The sequence below is a fragment of the Petromyzon marinus genome, chromosome 21 (genome assembly GCF_048934315.1).
Source record: "Petromyzon marinus isolate PM22_M1 ecotype Great Lakes invasive population chromosome 21, UKy_Petmar_22M1.pri1.0, whole genome shotgun sequence".
NCBI lineage: Eukaryota > Metazoa > Chordata > Hyperoartia > Petromyzontiformes > Petromyzontidae > Petromyzon > Petromyzon marinus.
This window is the reverse complement of record NC_133687.1, coordinates 7,279,252-7,301,164: the sequence shown is the minus strand read 5'-3', so window position 1 is coordinate 7,301,164 and position 21,913 is coordinate 7,279,252. Positions and strand designations below refer to the sequence as shown.

Genomic DNA, 21,913 nt, shown 5'->3' with positions numbered 1-21,913 from the left:
CACTGTCTATACAACGGTGGATAAAGGCCTCCCAAGGCTGCCACCATGCCTCATTGTCCTGCGATATCACCCATCTTGCAGGTGAACTAATGGAATAATTCAAATAGTGAAACGGGCTCTTACCTTGTTTTTCCCCTCACAGTGCACCCCAGGGTGTTAATGGAGTGCCCTTGCTTACAACAGCAGGCAAACTCAGTGTCGTTGTTGACTCCGGATGAGACTCAGAAAGTCAAAGCCGGTCGAGTTTGCCTAATTAATCAAATACTTCTGGAAAACAGCGGTCCAGAAGGGCAAATCGGCCAACGCCTAAGTCTATTTCTACTACGATTTTGTCTTGCAGCAACCTCAACCACCACCGGTCCCGTGTCCACAACGTGGCTTCGACAAACCAGCCGGCAAGCGCAACATCGAAGCAGCCACCCAAATTTTGCAACGCAAGGCTGCAAGCCCAGCCATACATCCATACGAGCTTCCAGACGGTGCGCAAACAAATGAGGGTTTCTCTGCTCGCGTGGCCTTTAGCCAACTGCATGCACACGCATCAAGGAGGTACAACGAGGGCGTATAGATCCCACACAACCTCTGCAGGAATGATCGCTGCCCTAACAATGCAGGTGATGGGAATAAATGGAAAAAAAATGTGTTTTAAAATAACAGCCAAAAAGCCAGTGATGAAAGGCTTTTGAATCGCTAATAAATGAGGGGCCAAAATATGAATGTGGAATGTGGGCAAACAATGGCCTTGGAGCAATCGATTCACATGGATTATTCGGCTCAGGATGGATGCATGTAAACAATTATTATGTACAATCCATACGGAGTAAAGGGTGTATTTTAAAAGCATACGCAAGTAACGTTTATCCTATAAGCAACTAGAACAGAGGATTTTGATTTAAAGCTTTCGTGACTGCAGTAATTCATATTCTAAGAATAGAACAGAGGATGTTGAAATTACTGAGAAAGAACAAATAAACTATGTTTGATGGACAATAAATGACACTGCGTTGCACAGCATCATGTGATACAGGACTATAAAAATGGCAAGTTCATGATAACGACACGTTCATATACTCGTTTTGTTAAATGTACATGTTTTAACACTTTGCAACTAACGCTGAAAGCATTCACGCATTGACTGTCTATCCACGTTAACACTTGGAAAGATTGTCTCATATAAAATGAGAGAGTCAGCATGAACGTAAATTAAGTCAGTCTACTAAAGTGTGTTGCGGTTAGGGACTAACAATGTATAAAACCTAGAAAATTGATGAAGCTGGTACTAATTACCAGCGAAACGTCGTTCACTCTCCAACACACCAGCGTGCTGAACCAGTAACTAATTGGCACGTTCTGGTAACGTGACCACCTTACTAATTGGCTGTGTCGGGTGGCGGCGGGTTTAACGACGCATTTCTATATTTATGCGATCCAACCCAAAAAAAACCTCTGTTAAGGGATAGCTCCTCGTTAGTTACATGGGTGTCTTCGGCCATTGTGACGTCACAATGAGTGCAGCGGAGGCCATTGTGACGTCACAAAGGCCTCCACTGCACTCATTTCCCCTCCTCCTCCCTCCCCATATAAAAGGGCGCCACGTGGTGAGCCATTAACTACCTCGCGTGGTATGCAGGAGGTCGTGGGTTCGATCCAGACCCTAACTCATTTCCCCTCCTCCTCCCTCCCCATATAAAAGGGCGCCACGTGGTGAGCCATTAACTACCTCGCGTGGTATGCAGGAGGTCGTGGGTTCGATCCAGACCCTAACGCCTGCTGCTGTATATTTGAAGTTTGCGTGTTCTCTCTCTCGATGGTTGCGTGGATTTTTCTCCGGTTCCTCTGGTTTTTCCCTCCAAATTTAGAATCAACATGGGTTCAGAATATTTGGCTGCAATCAATGTCCACATGATAGGCCGCTTCGTTGAGCTATCATTTTGTGATAGCCAGGATGTTCTCAGGCATGTGTTTCTTACTTTGCCTGCCACCGAAGACCACAATATATACTCGTGACAGATCCTGCCGAAAAGGCCACTTAACATTTTTTTAAGAGTTTCAATGTCTTTAACCTCAATGCAATTCCAAGGACAAACAAGTTGGAAACAATTACAGACAAGATGCACATGCATTGTGTCTTTGCCTTGCTTCACATGCAGTTTTGTTTGAGACATTTTTAAAAGCACGTACTGTAATGGGACTAGTGGTTTTTTCCTAAACTTTGCAAGCAGGCTCCTGTGCTTGTTATATTATAAGAATATGCTTTGTATTATGGGTTGATTTATCTGTGGAAAACGAAGCTCATTCTTTCATGCCGTTGTTTGATACCGCTATCAGCATTAACTGTTGTCATCATTAATGCGGTTACATTTCAAGCTTGGGCTTTGGCACACAATAGCATACAGGCTGTCTACGATTTGTGAATACCATCACAAGAGCATTTCCCAGCGTTGTTAATAGTGATCGTTAGTCTGCGAATGCTGATGCATCGATGACGATACAAACGTTAACATTTGTTGTTTTTTCCTAACTATCTTTCTACACAAGGGCCATGCGAACTCCAGCAATATTTAACTATTAACTACTTAACTATTCTTCTTCTTGGTTCTTTCGGTAACGTCACGTAGAAGGGAAATAATAAAATTATAAAAATAAAACATCATAAAATAAAATTCTAAGACAGCACTGTTTCTTCACCTGAGGAAGGCTACTTGTGTTGTGGCCGAAACGTCGTGAGAATTTTATTGTTTTATTTTTTATTATTATTTTATTTCCCTTCTACGTGACTTTACCGAAAGAACCAAGCAGATGAATCCCTGTAGTCACGAAAGCTTTAAATCGAAATCTATACTTAACTATTTTTTATTTTACCAGGTAAGGCCCACTGACCTACATAGCTCTTTTCCAGAAGCGACCTGGCCACAAATTGCAGCTCAACGCAGCAGCTTATCACGTAGAAATGTATAGCAGCCAAATACTCTAAACGCATATTGATTCTAAATGTGGAGGGAAAAACCGGAGGACCTGGAGAAAAATCTACGCGACCACCTGGAGTACATGCAAACTCTAAATATACAGCAGGTGCCAGGGTCATGATCGAACCCACGACCTCCTCTTGTATACCAGGCGAGGTAGTTAACATCTCCTAGCCACCGTGGCACCCATTAATTTCGGCCGACAGTGCCACTCGTACTTTTGATTAAAAAAACGCTTACCGTGGTTTTACATTAGAGTAACGACAATTATTTCACACGACTGTAAAATAATTAAGTGAATGACCCAGGGTCACCATATAGGATCTGCAGTGACATGGCACGTACTGGGGAGGTGGGCGGATGTATACGCCTGCGGCATGAAGATCTCAGCCCGACATGAGCGAGTGCTTTAACCACAATGCTTTTTATCTATTCATCTTTTATTTTTTTATTTTTGCTCAAACATTTGATCACAATCTCTCTCCTCCCCCATTTCATCTCTCTTCTGCACAGACCTCCTCTCTCTTCTCATTACATTTCCTACTTCTGATCTCTTTTCTGAGATCTCCAATGTCCATCAAATCTCACCACTCAATACATCTGCTATCTCCCTATCTCTCCAGCTGTCTAACATGCATTCCTTCTGAATGCATCTCCTATATATCATATATTCTGATTTTATAATATATTTGTGAATACATACCACTATGAATTTTTTTATGAACACATCTATCTCTCATTCTTGGGGTCTTTTGGTAAAGTCACGTAGAAAGGTTATTTCTACGTGACTTTACCGTAAGACCAAAAGAATATGAATTATTGCAGTCACAAAAGCTTGAAGTCAAGATCTATCTCTCATATTCATTTTTAAAATACATCTCTCATATTTTTCTATCTCTTGGATGCATCTCTCCTGTAAACCTGTTTACATCAAGCGAAAACATCTCTGTCCTACCTCACCGTTGTCATCACATCTCTTACATCTCTATCTCATTCGTCTTTCATTTCTTCCATTTCACTGCACATCTGCGTTTTGCCAATTCCTTTTCTCTCATAACACTGCATTTATAAATCTTCCTGCTTTTCACTCATCTGACTACACTTTCATATTTTATACATCGCTCTTCATATCTCTTTCCATCTCACTACAGTTCCAAATCTCTAGTGCCAGCATTATTACAAGCGGCGGCGGCAGCAACAGCGTGTACATGCGTCGCTAGTGCTAACGTTCTATTGCTACACCTCTTCCGAATAAAGCTGTACACGTTGAATTGGGCAATATTAATACAGCAGCGGCCCTTCAGAGTGTTCGTCGATTGAGCCCCCCCCCCCCTCACCGACGCTTGCCTCACACGCACACGTTACAGGGGTGTGAAAACGAACTGGAAAACCCTACGAGGAATTCTGGCAAATCATTGTAAGGCAGATGGCGTGCTCGAGTAAAACCACACAGCATCTGCAAAGATTTGAACCTATGATCCCCCCCAAGCTAACTGCAAGTGGTGAGCATGCCAACTACATTATTTATATGCTGATTATATTCTTAATTATAATTATAAAAAAAATGTATTTATGTTTTTTTGTATAACACTTCACTTGCTGTATCATTGATTTTAAATACTTTTAGGATAGTAACCTTTTAGCATAAGCATTACAATTACACTTTTTATCTGACAGCTCATGCCCTGTTGCTGGATACCTTGCCTTGGTCAGGCAAGCTATCCAATATTTAAAACTGAAGGATAAATTCAAATCTGTACAATTAAAATAATAGTAATAATTACACTTAAAAGTTGTATTATACTTATAATTGTCACTAATTCTCGCTATCAAAAGCCAAGAAGCATGAAGTGCCGTATTTGCATTACACGTGCACTTCTTTAAAAAGATGCAGATGCAGAATATTTCTTATTTGTTGAGCGTCAAAAACATTTGCACAGACAGGTCCTTTGGGGTACTGTCAAAGAAAAGGATTATAGAATTGAGCGACATCCAAACAAGCAATGCAGCAGTCAACAAAGGTATTGGAAGCGAGGTGAAAAAAAAATAGGTCCAGCCGAATAGGATGTAGTGGATAGCAGTTACTAAAACTAAACTTTTTATTTCACCAGCTAAGGCCCCACTGACCTATATAGCTCTTTTTCAGAAGTGACCTGGTTATCACAGATGATAGCTCAACGAAGTGGCTATTCAAGTGGAAATTTAAAGCAGTAGCCAAATACTCTAAATGCACATTTTACAAATGTAGAGCGAAAAACCGGAGGACCTGGAGAAAAATCCATGCGACCACGAACTTGCAATCTCCAAATACATAGCAGGCGTCAGGGTCGGAATCGAACCCACGACATCCTGTATACTAGGCGAGGGAGTTAACGTCTCGACACTGCGGCGCCAACAGGGTTTATAGAATGTGCGGCTTTTGGGAAGACTGCAAAGGGAGTTCAACTCCACCAGCTGAAACCTTCCGGCTGCAAGAATAAAACACGTGCTTTAACCTGCCTGTAAAATACTGTTTTCACGTACATATTCCACAGTGCCACGTGTCAATTTATCAGTCCTCTATAGTGTACAGAAAAAGGTCTATGCCCAAGCAGCCAACAGAGTAATAAAAATAGCACGTGAAATGATATTTGTATTTGTGGCAGTGACCTGGGTCAGAGTACCGGCTGTAACATCAATTACATTCATGTTATTTGTAACTATTTTTTAAAGGCCCAAGATTTACAATGTTTGCACATTAAAAAGGGCCATTAACAATTATTGCACATAATAGCATTACTGCACCAGGCTGGAATGTAGCCATTCCGAAGCCTAAATATCACTAGAAACGGCTCTTCTGCCAATGTACATACAGCCTGTAACACAATCCATTCGGCCAAAACATGCAAATGCACAGAAAATACAATTTACAGGTCAGCCATTCAGGTGAGCATGACATTTTTCTCCCACACATTCTATTAGCTGATTAAGTCTTGAAAGCTTGTACTCGGGAATGTCTTCGTTTGCCCCCTTTGCCTCTTTAGGGGTTTCCAATTAATCCGGAGGACACGAAGAAGCATCAGGTAATCCTTAAAACCCTAAGAGACATATAGTTACCTGAGTTTAGGGAAATTTGAGTAAACCCACTAAACCATGAAAATCCTAAAGATGTATCAGTATGACAAGTGCAAGCCGCTTCTACCGAATCGGAAAAATCCTAAATTTGCCTTAGCTTTGCTCTTCCCAAGTCTCAAGCGTTTTTTTTTAAATACAACCCTATTCTGTATCTTCAAATTAATTATAAGAATCTGGAAGGGGTTATTAAAAGTTTCTACCAACATTTTTGGTACATAAGTATATTAGTAGATGAAATATATGACGTGCGAAATATAAACGTTTCACTGCTTTTCCGCAAACATGAATGACAGGCCCGCATCTCACGAGTAATTCATGAATACAGTACATGGGTGTTCATTCATGAGTAGCTACACACACGTTCACCACAAATACGTGTAGTCAATGCACACTTGATTACTTGCAAAATGTATATATTTGGTGTTTTAACATCCTAACACCTGTTTTATTGCCAGAAAGGGGTAAAACCTATTCTTATTTTTCATACTTTGATACTGGAAAAAAGGTCCATTGACAGAAGGATTTTTTTTTCCAGGCAAATAAAAATACACATCTTAATTAATTTAAACTTTGCTGTGCTTCATAACTCATGTTTTCAATACTTTTCCAACATTTGAACAACGCTTTGTGAGCCATGAGGCTGTACTGCTAAAAGAATATAAAAGTTATGGTGACAAGCACAATTCTAAATGGAAGATCACACAGCCTCCGCTTTCCAGCCAGGAGTTTGCAACAATCTTGCGACGTGAAACTGTACAAACTCTATATGCAGATATTACATGAGAAGTTGCTAAATGGAAGATCACACAGCCTCCGCTTTCCAGCCAGGAGTTTGCAACAATCTTGCGACGTGAAACTGTACAAACTCTATATGCAGATATTACATGAGAAGTTGCATGTACATGTTACATCGGGGGTGTACGTAGGCTGCTTGCCATATTGGTGATACAAAACAGCTTTCATGTGACCTGATTATAAAGGATTTATAGACAGTTACTGTCTGTCTATAAATATATGCCGTATTTAGATAATCACAAGTCTCTGACAGTCGTTTTCAATGTTTACAAAGTGAGAGAACAACTTCACCAATCTTCCCATGTGCAAGCTGCGTAAACTTCCACCGATCCTTCCCCATATGTTTGACTTTAAAAACCCCGATTCATAATAATCAAATAAAACATCCTCTGTTCAGAGGTGTTCCCAAATTTGGGCACACCAAAATGTTAAATTAGTTTTATGCAGTGGGTATTAAAGTCAGTTTCCATGTCTTAATGCACCGCAACTCTATGCTGTAATAATTCTTGGCTATTCAAAATGTCATTACTGAACCCAGGCTAGCCAGACTAATAGGGGGAATTCTTCGTGCGGTTGGCCAAGATTTCAATGAAATTGAATGCAAGAAAAACTAAAACAGCAACCTCGGGTATTGTGCAGTATATGATACATATATTTGCGTGTGCAGTGAATGTGTGTTAGTATACAGACTCAAACATAAAAATACTTAGGGTGTATGGTGCTGTGCTGCACAGGAGAGTGTGGGGAGTGGTAATGTATTTTGAACTTATTTCGCACCGCATGTAGCCAACCGTGCTAATCGGAGGTGTGGTTAGCGCGCTGCGCTACAAAACAGATGGTCAAAGTTCGATTCAGGCTCACGGCCAACACCGGTGACGTTTATCTGAACCAGGCCTGGGCCTCTCCGAGGTCGACTCGGCCTCAAGCGAGTACCTGGCGTGGTGTAAGCATCGCCACTAGGGAGACAAAGGCGGCCGAGCTTGGTGCTGGCCACCCAGTTGTGTCATGCCGGCCGTCGCAGGTGCTACTCACTAACAGCACTTGCCCCAACAGTCTGTTAAGGCTATATGGGGGATCTTTGTACAGTACGGTAGTCATCGTCTTTTGGTTCGAGGGAAGATGGTTCCCTCCACCCCTACCCCACCGTCCCACACCTTTTCACCCCTCTCTGCCTTCCCTCATTAGCCATTCGCCACCACGAGCGTGTTGCCGTCGTAAGTACATGCAATGCACAATAATGACATTGGACACAATTTAACATGTTCAATGCAAAATTCACCAAAGCCAGGGCTTGGTTAGCCGTGATTTTTTTTTTACACTCTGTGGTAAACTCTTCGCCTGCACATCTATAGATTAATACGCACATAAGTGTTAAGTGTGACACGACACTATGTATGGTAGTGCTCTGAAAGAAGATATGTAAAAGACACCTGCTTCATGAGTACAACTATCACAACAGAAATATGAACATTCCTGCAAAGGAGGAAGAAAATATTGCGCACTCTGAGCAAGGGGCCACTTTTTGGTTATGATGCAGTGTCAAGTGCAAGTATCGGTTTCAAAAGAATTTTTAAAACGCTTAACTTACAAACGCAAACAAATATTAGAAGAATGATTATTGCATTTTAATTTTTCAGGTAAATAAAATGCTTCAGAGTGACGTGGTCAAGTATAAACAGACAATATAATTATCAAACGTACTAATTGTCCTTATTACACATGAAGATTCAAACGATGTGCAGTCATGGTTTGGAGCAAATTAAACCCGATGAAATACACATTTTAAGAAACAATGGGATAGCATGAAATAAAAAAAATTAATCCACGTTTTAAACACAGATTGTTGTGTGCCACCAGCGCAATGAACCTCACCTCTTGTAGCATTGCTTGAGAGCAAATGGCGCGTTTGAGCAGCCTCTCGGGAAGTTGAAGTCTTCTACAATGTCCTCCCAGAGTAGCTTGTCCGTAACCTGCGAACACACACGTGCAGTTACAGACACACTTGTATTCAAGCATGCACGCACACAAAAACAGGCACGCGCACACGCGAGCAACAAACGGATTTGCACCGTGTCGGCTTGCACATGTGCACGCGCTACTCCAGACCACTACTGGCGGTGTTGCAAAACATGTACACAAATAATGGAATATACGCTTACACAAAGGCAAATATCCTAGGTCGCACAGACTGCCAGGGCAAGCGCTGTTGGCAAGCACTTATTGAAACTTGCAAAACACACCAAGGAGGTGGTGTTGCTAGAATCCCACAAAGCTGCCTTAGTTTCTTCAATATGTATACAGACCACATCAAATATTCATGACAGATGATGCGACCGAGAGGAGACTCGGAACAGGTTCTGATACAACTCGCCAATTATGTTACTTGTGGCTAAAAATCTAACTCTGGTTGTCAGGTTACTAACAACAATGTTTAAATTACTCCAATGTGATTTATTTATGGATTCCTGCAGTCACGAAAGCTTCAAATCAAGATTAACACAATGTGCTTTCACTACTGGGCCACCACTCCTCTCCAACAGACATGTACATGCACGCGAACACACACGCACGCACATAAACACGTGCGGGCGCATACAAGACAAAGATCCCCCGTATAGCCTTAACAGACTGGTTGGGCAAGTGCTGTTAGCGAGCACCTATGACGGCCGGCAAGGCACAAGAGGGTGTGGGTGGCCAGATCCAGTGGCGATGTTTACACACCACACCAGGTACTCATTTGAGGCCGAGTCGAGTGCATACACAAGCACAGCCAGACACACAATGGGGAAACACAAAGCAATGTCTACAGACTTGATTTGAAGCTTTCGTGACTGCAGGCATTGTCTACAGGCTAAACCTGCGGTGAGCAAAAAAAAATTTGGTGATGTATGTTTTCAGAAAGAACCAGCAGAATTACAACACAATTTGAATTGATAACACGTCACGTAACGGCATCCCGAAACATCAGCCACCATCACTCGAAAATAAACTAAGTGGAAAAAGCCCTGCAGGCAAGTGCATGCAAAAAACGAAATTACAGTTTTCTGAAATACGATTTGCCCCATGCAAATATGACCGTTGTGGGGGATTGATAGAGCCACTTTCACTTCCTTTACTACACTGACACCACATGTTTCCTAATCTGCATGCTCGTCATGTTGTTAATGGCTCAGGTTACAATGTTGAACTGGTTGCGAACAATTTTCACTGAACTGGACAGAAAAGGTCAGTGAATCGATCTTAAATGCAACGATACAGAAACACTTAGCATATTCATGACTGACATCTATAAGCATTGTATTAAGTTAGAATGTTTCTTCTTGACCAACTGTAGATACATATTTGGTCAAATAATAAGAAGAATCATTAATTTTAATGTACAATAATGTCAGTGTCCTGAACTGCGAGTGGCGTTGATCAAATTCTCCTGAATGGCAGACACCAGTCTTCTCTAGACTCTGCAACGACACTTTCCAGGAATTTTAACAGCAACGTGTGAGTCTTTAAGCACGAGAATTATACGCACGGAAGCGACCACAGTGCTACAAAAAGCCTGCTTTCTTCGCATTTTCCGAATGGGCTGTGCCTCCACAATGATCTGTCGCCCCTGATGTCTGCTGGAAATAATGCAGGCAATTTTCCCCGTCACAGTCAACGTCGTGTATTGAGATTTAGTAGGGGGTGAATGGATGTATTTGTTTCTGCTCACTACATTAGGACGTTACACCCTCGAAAGCAGATTTCCTTCAGCACTCCAAAAGAAAAGAGCTGCTGAGGGATTGTATTAGTTTTGCTGCAGGATATCATTAATGCACAAAACTTAGCATCAAAATGCATTATAAACAACTTTCGAAGTAAAAGTGATAGAGGTCATAAAAAAAATCAAAGCCAAGAGCCAGGACCGTCTGAAATTTTTTGAAAATGAGTACGAAGCTGTGCACCTCGAAAAGTCCTCGGTGCCATCATTGTCCTCTCCTGCTGCTCAATTGATCATGTTGTGAGGAGGTTATCCCAGATAGGGGTGGATGTGCCACACAGCTCCTTCCAGAGGCAAGCGACAACAAAACCTTCACAACCTTGGAAAATGCCCTGACATGCATTGCCAGAACTACACTAGTGCCTATCCTCCTTATCACCAACATTTTTATTCCATCCAAACTGGCATCTGTTGCATAATAGGCTGCCATCATGACATCTTAAGATATCCTGCTGATCTGAAAACTCCAAACACTTTAATTTTAAGCACTTCAATGACTCTCCAGTCGGTTTACCTGGAAATATAATGTACACAGATGCCCGACGCACATTGCTGCTACACAGTGAGACATCCATGCCTCCCTGTCCAGAAACCCGTTCTGGATGTGCCGGTAATATCGGAAGAGCTGAAGGAATAAAATGATAACATTATACTGATGACCAAGAGGAAGTAGCATCTGGGATTCCAGCTTCTTAGCATTTCCTTTTCCTGCCTTCTTTCTCTTACCAAGGGGACTCTCCTGCGGGATAGCACTGCAGTGCCTGTGCTTGTGAGTGCCTGTCACTGCAGTGGCCCCTTTTCAATATTTCACCCTTCTCCATCTTCCTATGACCCAGAAGCATCGGGGCGGGGGGAAGCGGGTCCAGATGCTACTTGATCCTCTCCCCGAGGCCTCGCACTGAGTAACACAGGGTTTTTATGCCCAACCTCTTATTTCACGAGGCCAGCCCAACTTGGTTGCTCCACCTTAAAGAGGCACAGCGCACATCCTCCGGCTTGCCTGACTGCCTCTTCACGCTGAGGGGCTCAGCCTCCCTCCGAGGCCGTACCCAGCCTCTGGGTCATTACCCATCGATCTTCCCAGTCTCTCGCTCCCCATGTACGCTCTGACAGTGGACTCATGCCTGAGGAGGAGTCGCTAAGAGGGCCTTGTGAGGGCCTTGTGAGGCCTCCTCCTAGGACCTCACGGGAAGTCCGAATCACCGCTGCTGCTGCCACAAGGTTGGGCTGTGGATAAGGAGGGCTGTGGATTATGTGGGGTCTCACGACACTTTGATTCGCCTGCACCTTCCCTGCCTCTGCCTTTTTAACCCAGACTCTTTCATGCTATTAGTGCGTGCATCTGCCGTGGTTAGGCTATTGCTAGCACTGCCACACTTGGATCACCAAACCTCCAGCGTGACCATGCACTCCCCTCGATGAGACAAGTTTGCTGCATGACATACAATCTTCCACGTTTCATGAAGGTTACTGCTCCAGTGTCCTAGCTACGGAGCAACCTACTCAAAATGATGTTAAAAAAAATATATCTCCGATGTGGAACTAACACAGACGACTTCTGTGCACGCCGGGCCCTCCAGAGTAAAATCACCGAGGGGCTTCTGATGCATAGGGTCACGGGATCTGTGACGCGAAGTTCCAGAAGTGACAAGTGTTATACCCCTGGGGCAGACTGTGTATTTGTTAGAACGTCCAGTGTGTGCTGTGCACAAGGTTGTCTTCAAGAGGTATGGGATATGCCGATGGCTGGTGATTAGTGAAACAACGCCGTTTATATTTTTCCCGTGACATTAAAGCTGACCTAGAAAATGCACGTGTGGGTCCAGCCACTGTTGACTTCCCACCAAGTGATACTTTCTATACCATGACACAAAGCCGAGTGGGTGGGATGGCAAAGTAGACCGGGACCAGGGTATTAACTCAGTCTCACAACCGCACGATTTCTATTCTACCAGCTGATCTACTATATAACAGCCTTCGTGCTATGGGTGCTAGGAGCAAGTACCATGACCACAAAGCAGTTTCAAATTTTAAAAAATCACCTTGAAGGCCTGTCATCCGAATGACTGATTACGCTTTACTTTCTGTGAATAACCGTTCCTTTTTATACAAACAGCACACACGGTTATCCATTAATATTGAGAACAGTGTATAATGGAAATTGCTGATTAGGTAATGTATAAATACAGAAACCATTCCAGTTCTTTTCTGACAATATGTAACCACTGTTGACAGCTAAAATGACGGTGGTCTCAGCATGGTAGGTTTGCTGGGTTTGTAGTGCATCACACATTATAAACAAATATTCGACACAGAGAGCAGTCATCTATGGATTTACGCAATTATTCGTGCCATGTAGAAATTGTTTTGTTGCCTTAGGACCAAGCAAAACAAACAATAGAGAATAATTACTCTTTGGTTCTTTCGGTAATGTCACGTAGGTAGAAAAAATATATATCACGACGTTTCGATCGCAACACAACCGGTCGTCCTCAGGCGAAAAAAATATAATCCAGCAGTGGAACTGCTGAACCAGCCCACTGCTGGATTATATTTTTACCACCTGAGGACGACCGCTTGTGTTGCGATCAAAACATCGTGATATTATTTTTTGTTTTCTTTAATTTTTCTACCTACGTGACTTTACCGAAAGAACCAAAGAGTATGGATTCCTGTAGTCACGAAAGCTTCAAATAAAAAACGGAGAATAAATTAGAGGTAAAAACATAAAGATTTTTTAATGATTCCCTTAGCGAATCAAATTGTGATCATGAATTATAATTCACTGAATTGCAGGGGGAAGTGGGCAATACATATGTAAGGACAGGGTGACACCTGCTGGCCTGGGAAGGGATTCACGGGTACGGCCACAGAGGTAACAACCAATCAGAGAAGGAGGTGTATCTGGGGCAAAGGTAACAGGTGGGGCTAGCCGAGATACTCCGGGAACCTACTCGAAGGTTCCACGACAGGGCGTGGCCGGAGGCGGGGCCTAGCCACGCCTGGAGGGATATAAGAGGGAGCCGACCCGGAGCTCGGGGCTCGTGTGTGGGGTACTGGGCCCTGGCGTGTCGCTGTTCACCGACATCTCTCTCCGTCGTCCGGTCACGTGGAAGATCTCCTGCGTGGGTTCCATCGCCGTCGTCGTCACGCCGCCAGCCAGTAGCGGAGACGAGTGAGGGCGAGGGGACCACGCCGAGTGATCGGCTGTGCGTGTGACCGGTAGAGGTGTTATTGCCTCGAGTATATTCAGTGGGAGGAAGAACCAGTGTTGGCCTGTGTTGTGCCCAGTGTGAGAAATAAAGAATAAGTACCCTCTATACGACGTGTCGTGGAAGTCGCTCATTACACATAGCTATTGACCTGTGCAGTGGAGTCCAAATACAAAAACACAAGATAAAGATCCCCCATATAGCCTTAACAGACTGTTTGGGGGCAAGTGCTGTTAGCAAGCACCTATGAAGGCCGGCACAGCACACAAGGGGGTCGGTGGCCAACACCACGCCCCGCCGCCTTTGTCTCCCCCAGTGGGGATGTTTTTACACATAGCACCAGGTACTCAATTGAGGCTGATTCGACCTAGGGGAGGCTCAGGACCGGTTCAAATAATTGTCACTGGTGTTGGCCGTGAGCGGGAGTCGAACTCAGGTTGCCGGGTTTGTAGGGCAGCACGCTAACCGCTACACTACCGTTCTCCAAATACAAATCCCTCAATTTAAACATAAATCATTATTTTAAAAATTCTGAAAAATTACACTTCCAAAGCTGATGAAACATTTAGAAAATTAGCAAATTGACCAATTATATTTTTAAAAAGCCTAATTTTCAATTGTAATTTGTTTTATTGAAAAAAATACCAATATACATGCAGTTTTAGTTTTATTCTTGTGATCCTCTGATTGGCATACAGAAATATGGAAATATTTACATTTATTTTATTTATACAAATGTGTCTGTCGCCTGACTACGCAAGTTACAATTACTGGCAAAAATGTCATACTCGAATTGAAAATGTTGTGCGTTTACTCTCCAAAACTATACTAGTAACGAATTGGCATGTTGTGTTTACGTGACAAACATTACCGGCTGTGTCGGGTGACGACGGGTTTAACGACACATTTATATTTACGCGATCTAACAAAACAAAAAAACCTCATAAATATGCAGTTCCTCTCATTTCTGTCCTTAACCCGTATGCTGCTTGTTCAAAATGGAAAATCCTTGTGAGTATCCATGCATTCCGATGAACGTTGTGGCAGCATAAAAGGTGGTGTGTACATTGGTGTTACAGTAAAACCTTGGATTGCGAGTAACTTGGTCTGCGAGTGTTTTGCAAGACGAGCAAATTTTTTAAGTAAATATTAATTTGATAAACGAGCGAGGGTCTTGCAATACGAGCAGCGTACGTATACACTTTGTACTGCCGAGTGTCACGTGATAACAACTGATATATGAGTGCTTTGGATTACAAACACGTTTCCGGAACGAATTATGCTCGCAATCCAAGGTTTTACTCAACACCCATAAATATGCATACAAACACCACCCTCGCTATTGCTGCTCATACAGTGAACATATATTTGGCCTCATTTAATAAAAATACGGTTGGTTCTCGGAATAAGGAACTGCCTTGAAATACGTGTTGATTTCTCAAACTCTCTTCTTATTCTTATTTACACTCAGGAAAGCCTCGCAGAGTCTGAAGACTCTTCATCATTAAGATTCTGCAGAGTTTTATCAGCAGGGGTTGATGTTTTAATTGGGGGGGGGGGGGGGGCGTGGTAACTACCTTGCCTCATATAAAGTTGGTCATGGGTTCGATCCCGACCCCGAAAATGCCTGAATAGTTAGAGGTATGCATGTTCTCCCTGTGGGCACAAGGATTTTTCTTCAGGTCCTCCGGTTTTTCCCTCCACATTTAGAAACACGTGTTTCAAGTATTTGGCCGCTATAAATCTCCACATGATAAGCCACTTCATTGGGCTATTATTTGTGCCCAGGTCACTTCTGAAAAAGAGCTGTATAGCTCAATGCGCCTAACCTGGCAAATAAAAATTAGTTTAGTTTAGTTTCAATGCCTAATTCCAATTGACTAATATGCAGGTAATGCTGTAGCATTGGGATATTTGGTCAATACCAGTTACAATTTACGGGTTTTTATGTCAGCTGTTGGAGGAAACCGGAGAACTCAGAAGAAATCTCTGTAGAAATGGGGGAGAACATGCAAACTCTACACTGAAAGGCACACGAATCGGGAATCAAACCCAGGACCCTTCTTGCTGCGAGTCAAGATTGTTACCAATGTTTTTCCCTGCTATGTTCAGCAACCTCCATCGCTTGCCATCCATCATTATCAATGTGGCTCGAAATTTTTGAAATGGTAAACATTTTACATCAATTAACAGAAATATGCTTCTAATGATTGTTGGTCACTGTCAAATTATATGACGTTCATATTAAGCTGACAGACTGCACCAATGGATAAAGTTGAAAAAAAAAAAAGTTAAACATGAATAATTACTTAATAATAAAATACAACTAAACTGATATAAGCTATACAATAAAGGTGTCTTGGTCTCAGACCCAGCACTTTAAAGTCCAGAGGAAGTGACTACGGCCCTCAAAGCCATCTCGTCACGTCAGGTAAATACTTCTTATCAACCCATTTGCTACTTGAAATTGCCTAAAAATGGTTTCACTTGCAGTGGCAGTTACAAATAGACTACAATGCAAAGAGGAAATAATTACCAAGTGCATTTTTATACATATACGCAATTAGCTAAATCTACAGGCACAGCAATGTAATATTTTCCATATTTTGCTCTAAGCAGTAGTGCATTCTCTTCCAGAGCAATCAGGAACGAAAAATTGGTGCAATGAGTAGAGCACCATGTTAATAGAACAACAATGAAAAGCAACCACCTGGCCCTTAAGAAGAAGGCTGCTTTAAAAAGGAGCATCTGTGGTGCCATCAGGCTAATGTGGGCAGCATCAACGGATTTCAAAAGCTTCAGGAAATCACAAAACACGTTATCTACAAATTATACAAAATGCACCCAAAAAGCAAAAACAATACATCACGGCAGTACATGCGTAGTAACATAGGGTATGTCACTGTATGGTGCCGGCATGCGATGTCCCTACATCTTGGACAGCACCGGGTGGGTTGCTGTGTGAAGCCGGCTCTAGCACAGCACGGCGTGCGATGCACTGTCACTGCGTACACCCAATAGGCGGGTGTAGTACCAGCCCTAGCGGGGTTTGGTGAGCGCTGGGATAGCACGGGCACCACGCATGACATGCAGTGCGGGCTCCCACAAGGGGGAGTTGGAGAGTATCAGCCCAGGGGCAGGGTTGCCCCGGGCCATGGCACTCTGGTTGACCCTGTAGACACGTGATCCGGAGTGTTCACAGAGAGGGCCCCAGGTGGGGTGGGGGGGGTGCTAGGGGGTGATCACGTGTCCGGGGAGAGCTCTCGAAAGGGATGAGAGAAAGGTAGAACGCTCGAGAAGGCGGGCGGGGCAGGCCCAACCCAGGGATATATAAGGTGGGTCCCTGGGAGGGACCGGGGTTCTACAAGCTGGAAGCTCCACGTCTACAGGCTCCACGCGGCATCAACACATGGTCGGGGACCCGAGTGAGGGTCTGACCCTTTGTAGCTGTAACTGCTACGTATAGAGTAGTTTGCTGGGTGGTCACCACCCTAGGCTGTATCTGGTGAAGGGGCAGTTACCCCTTTGTGTTAACGGGTTGATGTTACAATAAAAGTGTTGCCTCTGAAGAACAGCGTCTACGACCACAGTGTGTCCAGGTCAACTTGGGTCGGCGGAGTTGGTTCATGCATCCCTCTCGCCTGAAACCGTTTATTGCGCCGCGCGAATTCGTTTCATCTCCACACCGCAGGGGCCGAGCGTCGAATGTGTCCGACGAGCCGGAGTGTACGCCCGCTGAGGTTAGTCCTCAGCGGAGCGATTCTGTTCCGCCCCCAGGCGCTGCACGACTGACGTCCCCTGCACGGCCAGTTGGACTCACTGCACATATAACTGCAAATAACGTTTTTTTAAGTAGTAAGTGGGAGCAAACATGGCTTGTAAGCATATCCAGAAGAGCAGTAGGCTTAAGAGACCCGCTTATTCTGTTCACATGCTCAGAAACTGTCAGACCAGGTCAGGATATAAACACGTAGGCTTTCGTGACCAATATTTTCCATACGAGTTTTTTTTTTATATAAGCTCGCGTAAATATAAATGTGTCGTTAAACCCGCCACCACCTGGTACAGTCAATTAGTACGATTTTTCACCGAAACAAAACATGCCAATTCGTTACTAATTCAGCACACACCCGGTGCGTTGGAGTAAACCCACATATACAATTAGAGTACAACGTTTCACTGGTAATTACAATCAGCTTCCTAAGGTCAGTTTGTAACACATTAAGATTGTCATCATTTTGAACACAAAAATAATAAATCTCTCCTCCTTCAAAATTATTTATACCAGAGAACATGATGAGCAAGGCAACAGAAAAACCGTCTCATTTGAATCCAAATCGTTAATATTTCATCGATTGCTATTTGGATGCATGTCGCCACAGGGCTGACAATAACGTGATTGGCTGCTCCACATCATGCCATCATATGACTGGCACCAGTTCCATTGTGACACGAGTACATGTGGAATATAAACACAGCATCTGTACATTCCCACGAATTTTCACCTGAAAGCACCGCGTTACCGTTATTATTAACACAAATAAAAAATGTCCAACGTCGTGAGAAGTTCACGTACAACAGACTTTTAAAAAGGCACTTGCCTACATTTTCGTTTGAGGTGACCGGCGTATTACCAGGGTGCGTTCTTAGACACTAAAAAGCATTGTTTTAAACTAAAACAACAGAGTTCCTTTATAAGTTCTCAACTGAAAACGTTCCTGGATTCTATGCATACAACTGCAAATGGCCTTATAATGACATGATCATGAGCAGCAAATCATGCAATTAATAATGTGCAGAAATCAGATTTGTTTAATTTTAATTACCATTTATTTTCAGGTAATTAGTCCAGCTGTTAAGGCCTTATAAGCAGGTGGGTAAATGTTTACCTTGACAACCTGCAGACTTTCCATACAGTGCAGTCTTGAAGTTATGGGGGACTTAATGTCTATTTTAAAAACACTCTCCTGTAGATGCCCATTTTAAATTTGTGAAATTAGCAATTATTCTGCCAGATAGCAGCAGAATCCGCCTTTCTGCCAACCAAAAGAGCTTGGCCATTGATTTACAAAGGCTTGAAACTTGAATTTGGAGCTTTCGTGACTGCAGGAATTATTATTTGTTTTTTTTCGGTAAAGTCACGTAGAAATAAGAAATAATAAAATTACACAAGCAAGTGTTGCAATCGAAACGTCGTACGCTATTATGTCATTTTATTATTACTTACTTGTACGTGACTTTACCGAAAAAAAACAAATTACAAAGGCTTGTGGTTATATCGCTTTGGGGATTTTAAAAATATCTTATTGGTAAGAATATGTACACCATGGAGTATGTTAATTTGGTTTATAAACCAAAATCAATTCAATAAGGGATCTCCTAGCTTCTCAAATCATTTTGTTTGTGCGAGACGCTACGCATGCCATCATTGCTGAAGTGAAGTTCTTTGCGAGTAGAAAAAATATTTGCGCATGCACTGCAATTTAGATGTCGAAACCAACAGAAACATTTAAAACTAGTTTAAGGTGCCATAAACTGCAGAGATCACCATTTTTAGCAAGCAACAAGCAGCTATTGTCTTGCCATGATTTCCCTGTACAGTTCATATAAAACAAGCCTCAACAAGATACAGTATTCAACAAGATTCATCAACGCTAATCGTTTAAATCACCATAAGATAGTACATAAGTTGCAAAATCTGGTCCAACTTACCTGTGTGTGCAGTTGACAGTTAAGTCCATCATACTGCCATTACAAATTCTCAGGCAAACCAGACCCCATTGAGCACATGTGCGTTGACATCAGTGATATTAGAGAAACCATTTATGGATGCCAGTAGACATAGCAAGTCATTGTTATTTTATAAATCTAAACTATTCTTGCAAACGTCTTAAAGACGTTTGCATTTTAAAACGGATGTACTGTCATGGCACTTTGTGAAGTTTAAGATTATTTCACTCATTAGCAAAATTATTGTACTGCACAATAACAGCATGAGATCCCATGAACTTAATTCAATGTATTAATACTTTTAAGAAGTATGGAAGACATTCAATTTCAAACAAAACGTTACATGTGAAAACAGCTAAAAGTAAATTCGGTCAACGTTTTGGTTTTGTTCATTGTTCAACAGCAATAGACAGGACACTGGAATGGATGGCATTTCTGAGAGAAATGGTTCACGTTGTGGTCCAGTGCCAAGCCCTGCCAACTTGTCTTCCCATTGCTAATGAGGACTTACCACAATAGGAGCCTAGTTTTGAGATAGGTCAACCTAGATAAGGACCAGAGCAGGTTCAGATAACCATTTACTCACATATCCAGTTCAAGTGAATTGATAAGTCCACTAGGCACCACACCACTGCTCCACAATAATAGTAATAATTAATATAAAAAAATAAAGTCAAATTACAACGAAAATACAGACATGCATACTCATAGACATGCATCTGGGCCAGGGGTCAAACCAAATTAACAAGAGCAGCCATTTTTCTTTCTAGAATTCGGTAAAAAAACCCTCAATATTGCAAGAGCCGCAATGCAATGCGCTTACGAGACTGTGGTCCTTGATCAACAATGTCACGAAGCAGTCCTTAAAAAAAAGAGCTGCATGCGGCTCCAGAGCAGCTGGTTGCAGAGCCTTAATCTGGGCGATTTAAAAAAATAAAACATAGTTTGAGGATAAGTAAGGTTCGAGTGCCGAGGCAGCATCGCTAAGAGCCTGGGGGTTCAAACCCAGGCCACCGCCGCCTGCGATTAAACTGGTTTCTTAAGTGTCATAAGGTGACGGTCTCACCCATGCCACAAAACGACTGCACACAATTCCACCACATTAAAATGTGGCGCTGCACTTGAATTGTTAACTAAATTCCAGCCTAGATAATTAAAAACATGGTTTGAACCGTCCCGTCATGAACACGGTACTCTTACGTTTGGGAAAGCCGGGTGGGAAAGTGCTGCCCTGGACAGTGTGAATAAGAGTTCACTTAATATTTCAGAAATAGTTCTGTGATATCTGCTACCACAAACCGTTCTCGAAAAATATGAGGCACCATTCCAAATCATATCAAACAAGATGGAGCAAAACGAGAGTGAAAATGCAACAAGAAAAAGTTGCTTCTTGAATAAAATTGTTAATTCAAACGATGCATGAAGGGAGTGGGGAAGAGTGACATTATAAGCCCACAAAGGAAGCAAACATAGCATCAAGGCCATAGCCATTTACCGTTTATTTATTTCCTAAATGTAATACTTTCTTAAACATACTGCCTGCGTACCGTGCAAGGAAAACGCTGTCAGGAAAAGGCATTCGAAAGAGATATCACATTTCATTAATTTAATTTTTACTCTCTTCTCTGAGGAAGGTGCTCTGTTTAGTTGTGAAGGCCTGTCTAAGCTTCTTCATTTTGTAATTTGAAACTTTTCCCCCAAGTATAACACTAGAACATTGGGGTACGTTCAAATCAAGTAGTGTTTGGAATTGATAAATACATGCCCTCATGCTGTTCTTGCAAATAATGCGGCATGTTGAACTGCCAAAAAAAGTGAGCTACACTCAGGATTCCCTGGAAACTTCTATGAATCTGTTAAGACCTCCCAACTGAATTGTACTGCTGCCTTGTTTTCAGTTAATAGTAATGTTATTAAGTCTATAACAAAAAACAGATATTTTAAACAATGGACCCAAAAAGCCACTTTCTCAGGGTTAGACTGCGATTTCAACTCCAGGCTACAAGCTGACGTTTGATATTTAATTATTTTTAAATGTTGTCATTGAACTATGTAAACTTACGAACTTCATCAACATACCCAAATGACTGCCTTATGTGAAAAACTATTATTCATACGTTGGCCACCGACAACACTCCTGACTGTAAACAAATGACAAATGAACACCGTTCCTGTGCCGGGGACCAGAACATCCTCGGGGACTCGGCGATAGGCGCAGTGTGCAAGGTGCTTCCTGGTAACCCCGGGCCATAGAGTGGTCACAGGAGACATGGTCCCTTTGGCCAGCCTACATTAGGAGGGCCATGCAGTGGTGCCTGATAACAACCTGTGGGGGGCGA

General features: G+C 42.6%; 1 protein-coding gene across 5 annotated transcripts in view; it reads right to left on the bottom strand.

Annotated features, from left to right (window-relative positions):
- ARID2 (AT-rich interaction domain 2) overlaps positions 1 to 21,913 on the bottom strand; it is a 94,809-nt gene that overhangs the window by 59,993 nt on the left and 12,903 nt on the right. For all 5 annotated transcript variants that reach the window (XM_076068491.1, XM_076068492.1, XM_076068490.1 and 2 more), the window contains exon 4: positions 8,748 to 8,845. In XM_076068491.1, the coding sequence (XP_075924606.1) occupies positions 8,748 to 8,845 (98 nt within the window). The remainder of the gene's footprint in view (positions 1 to 8,747; positions 8,846 to 21,913) is intronic.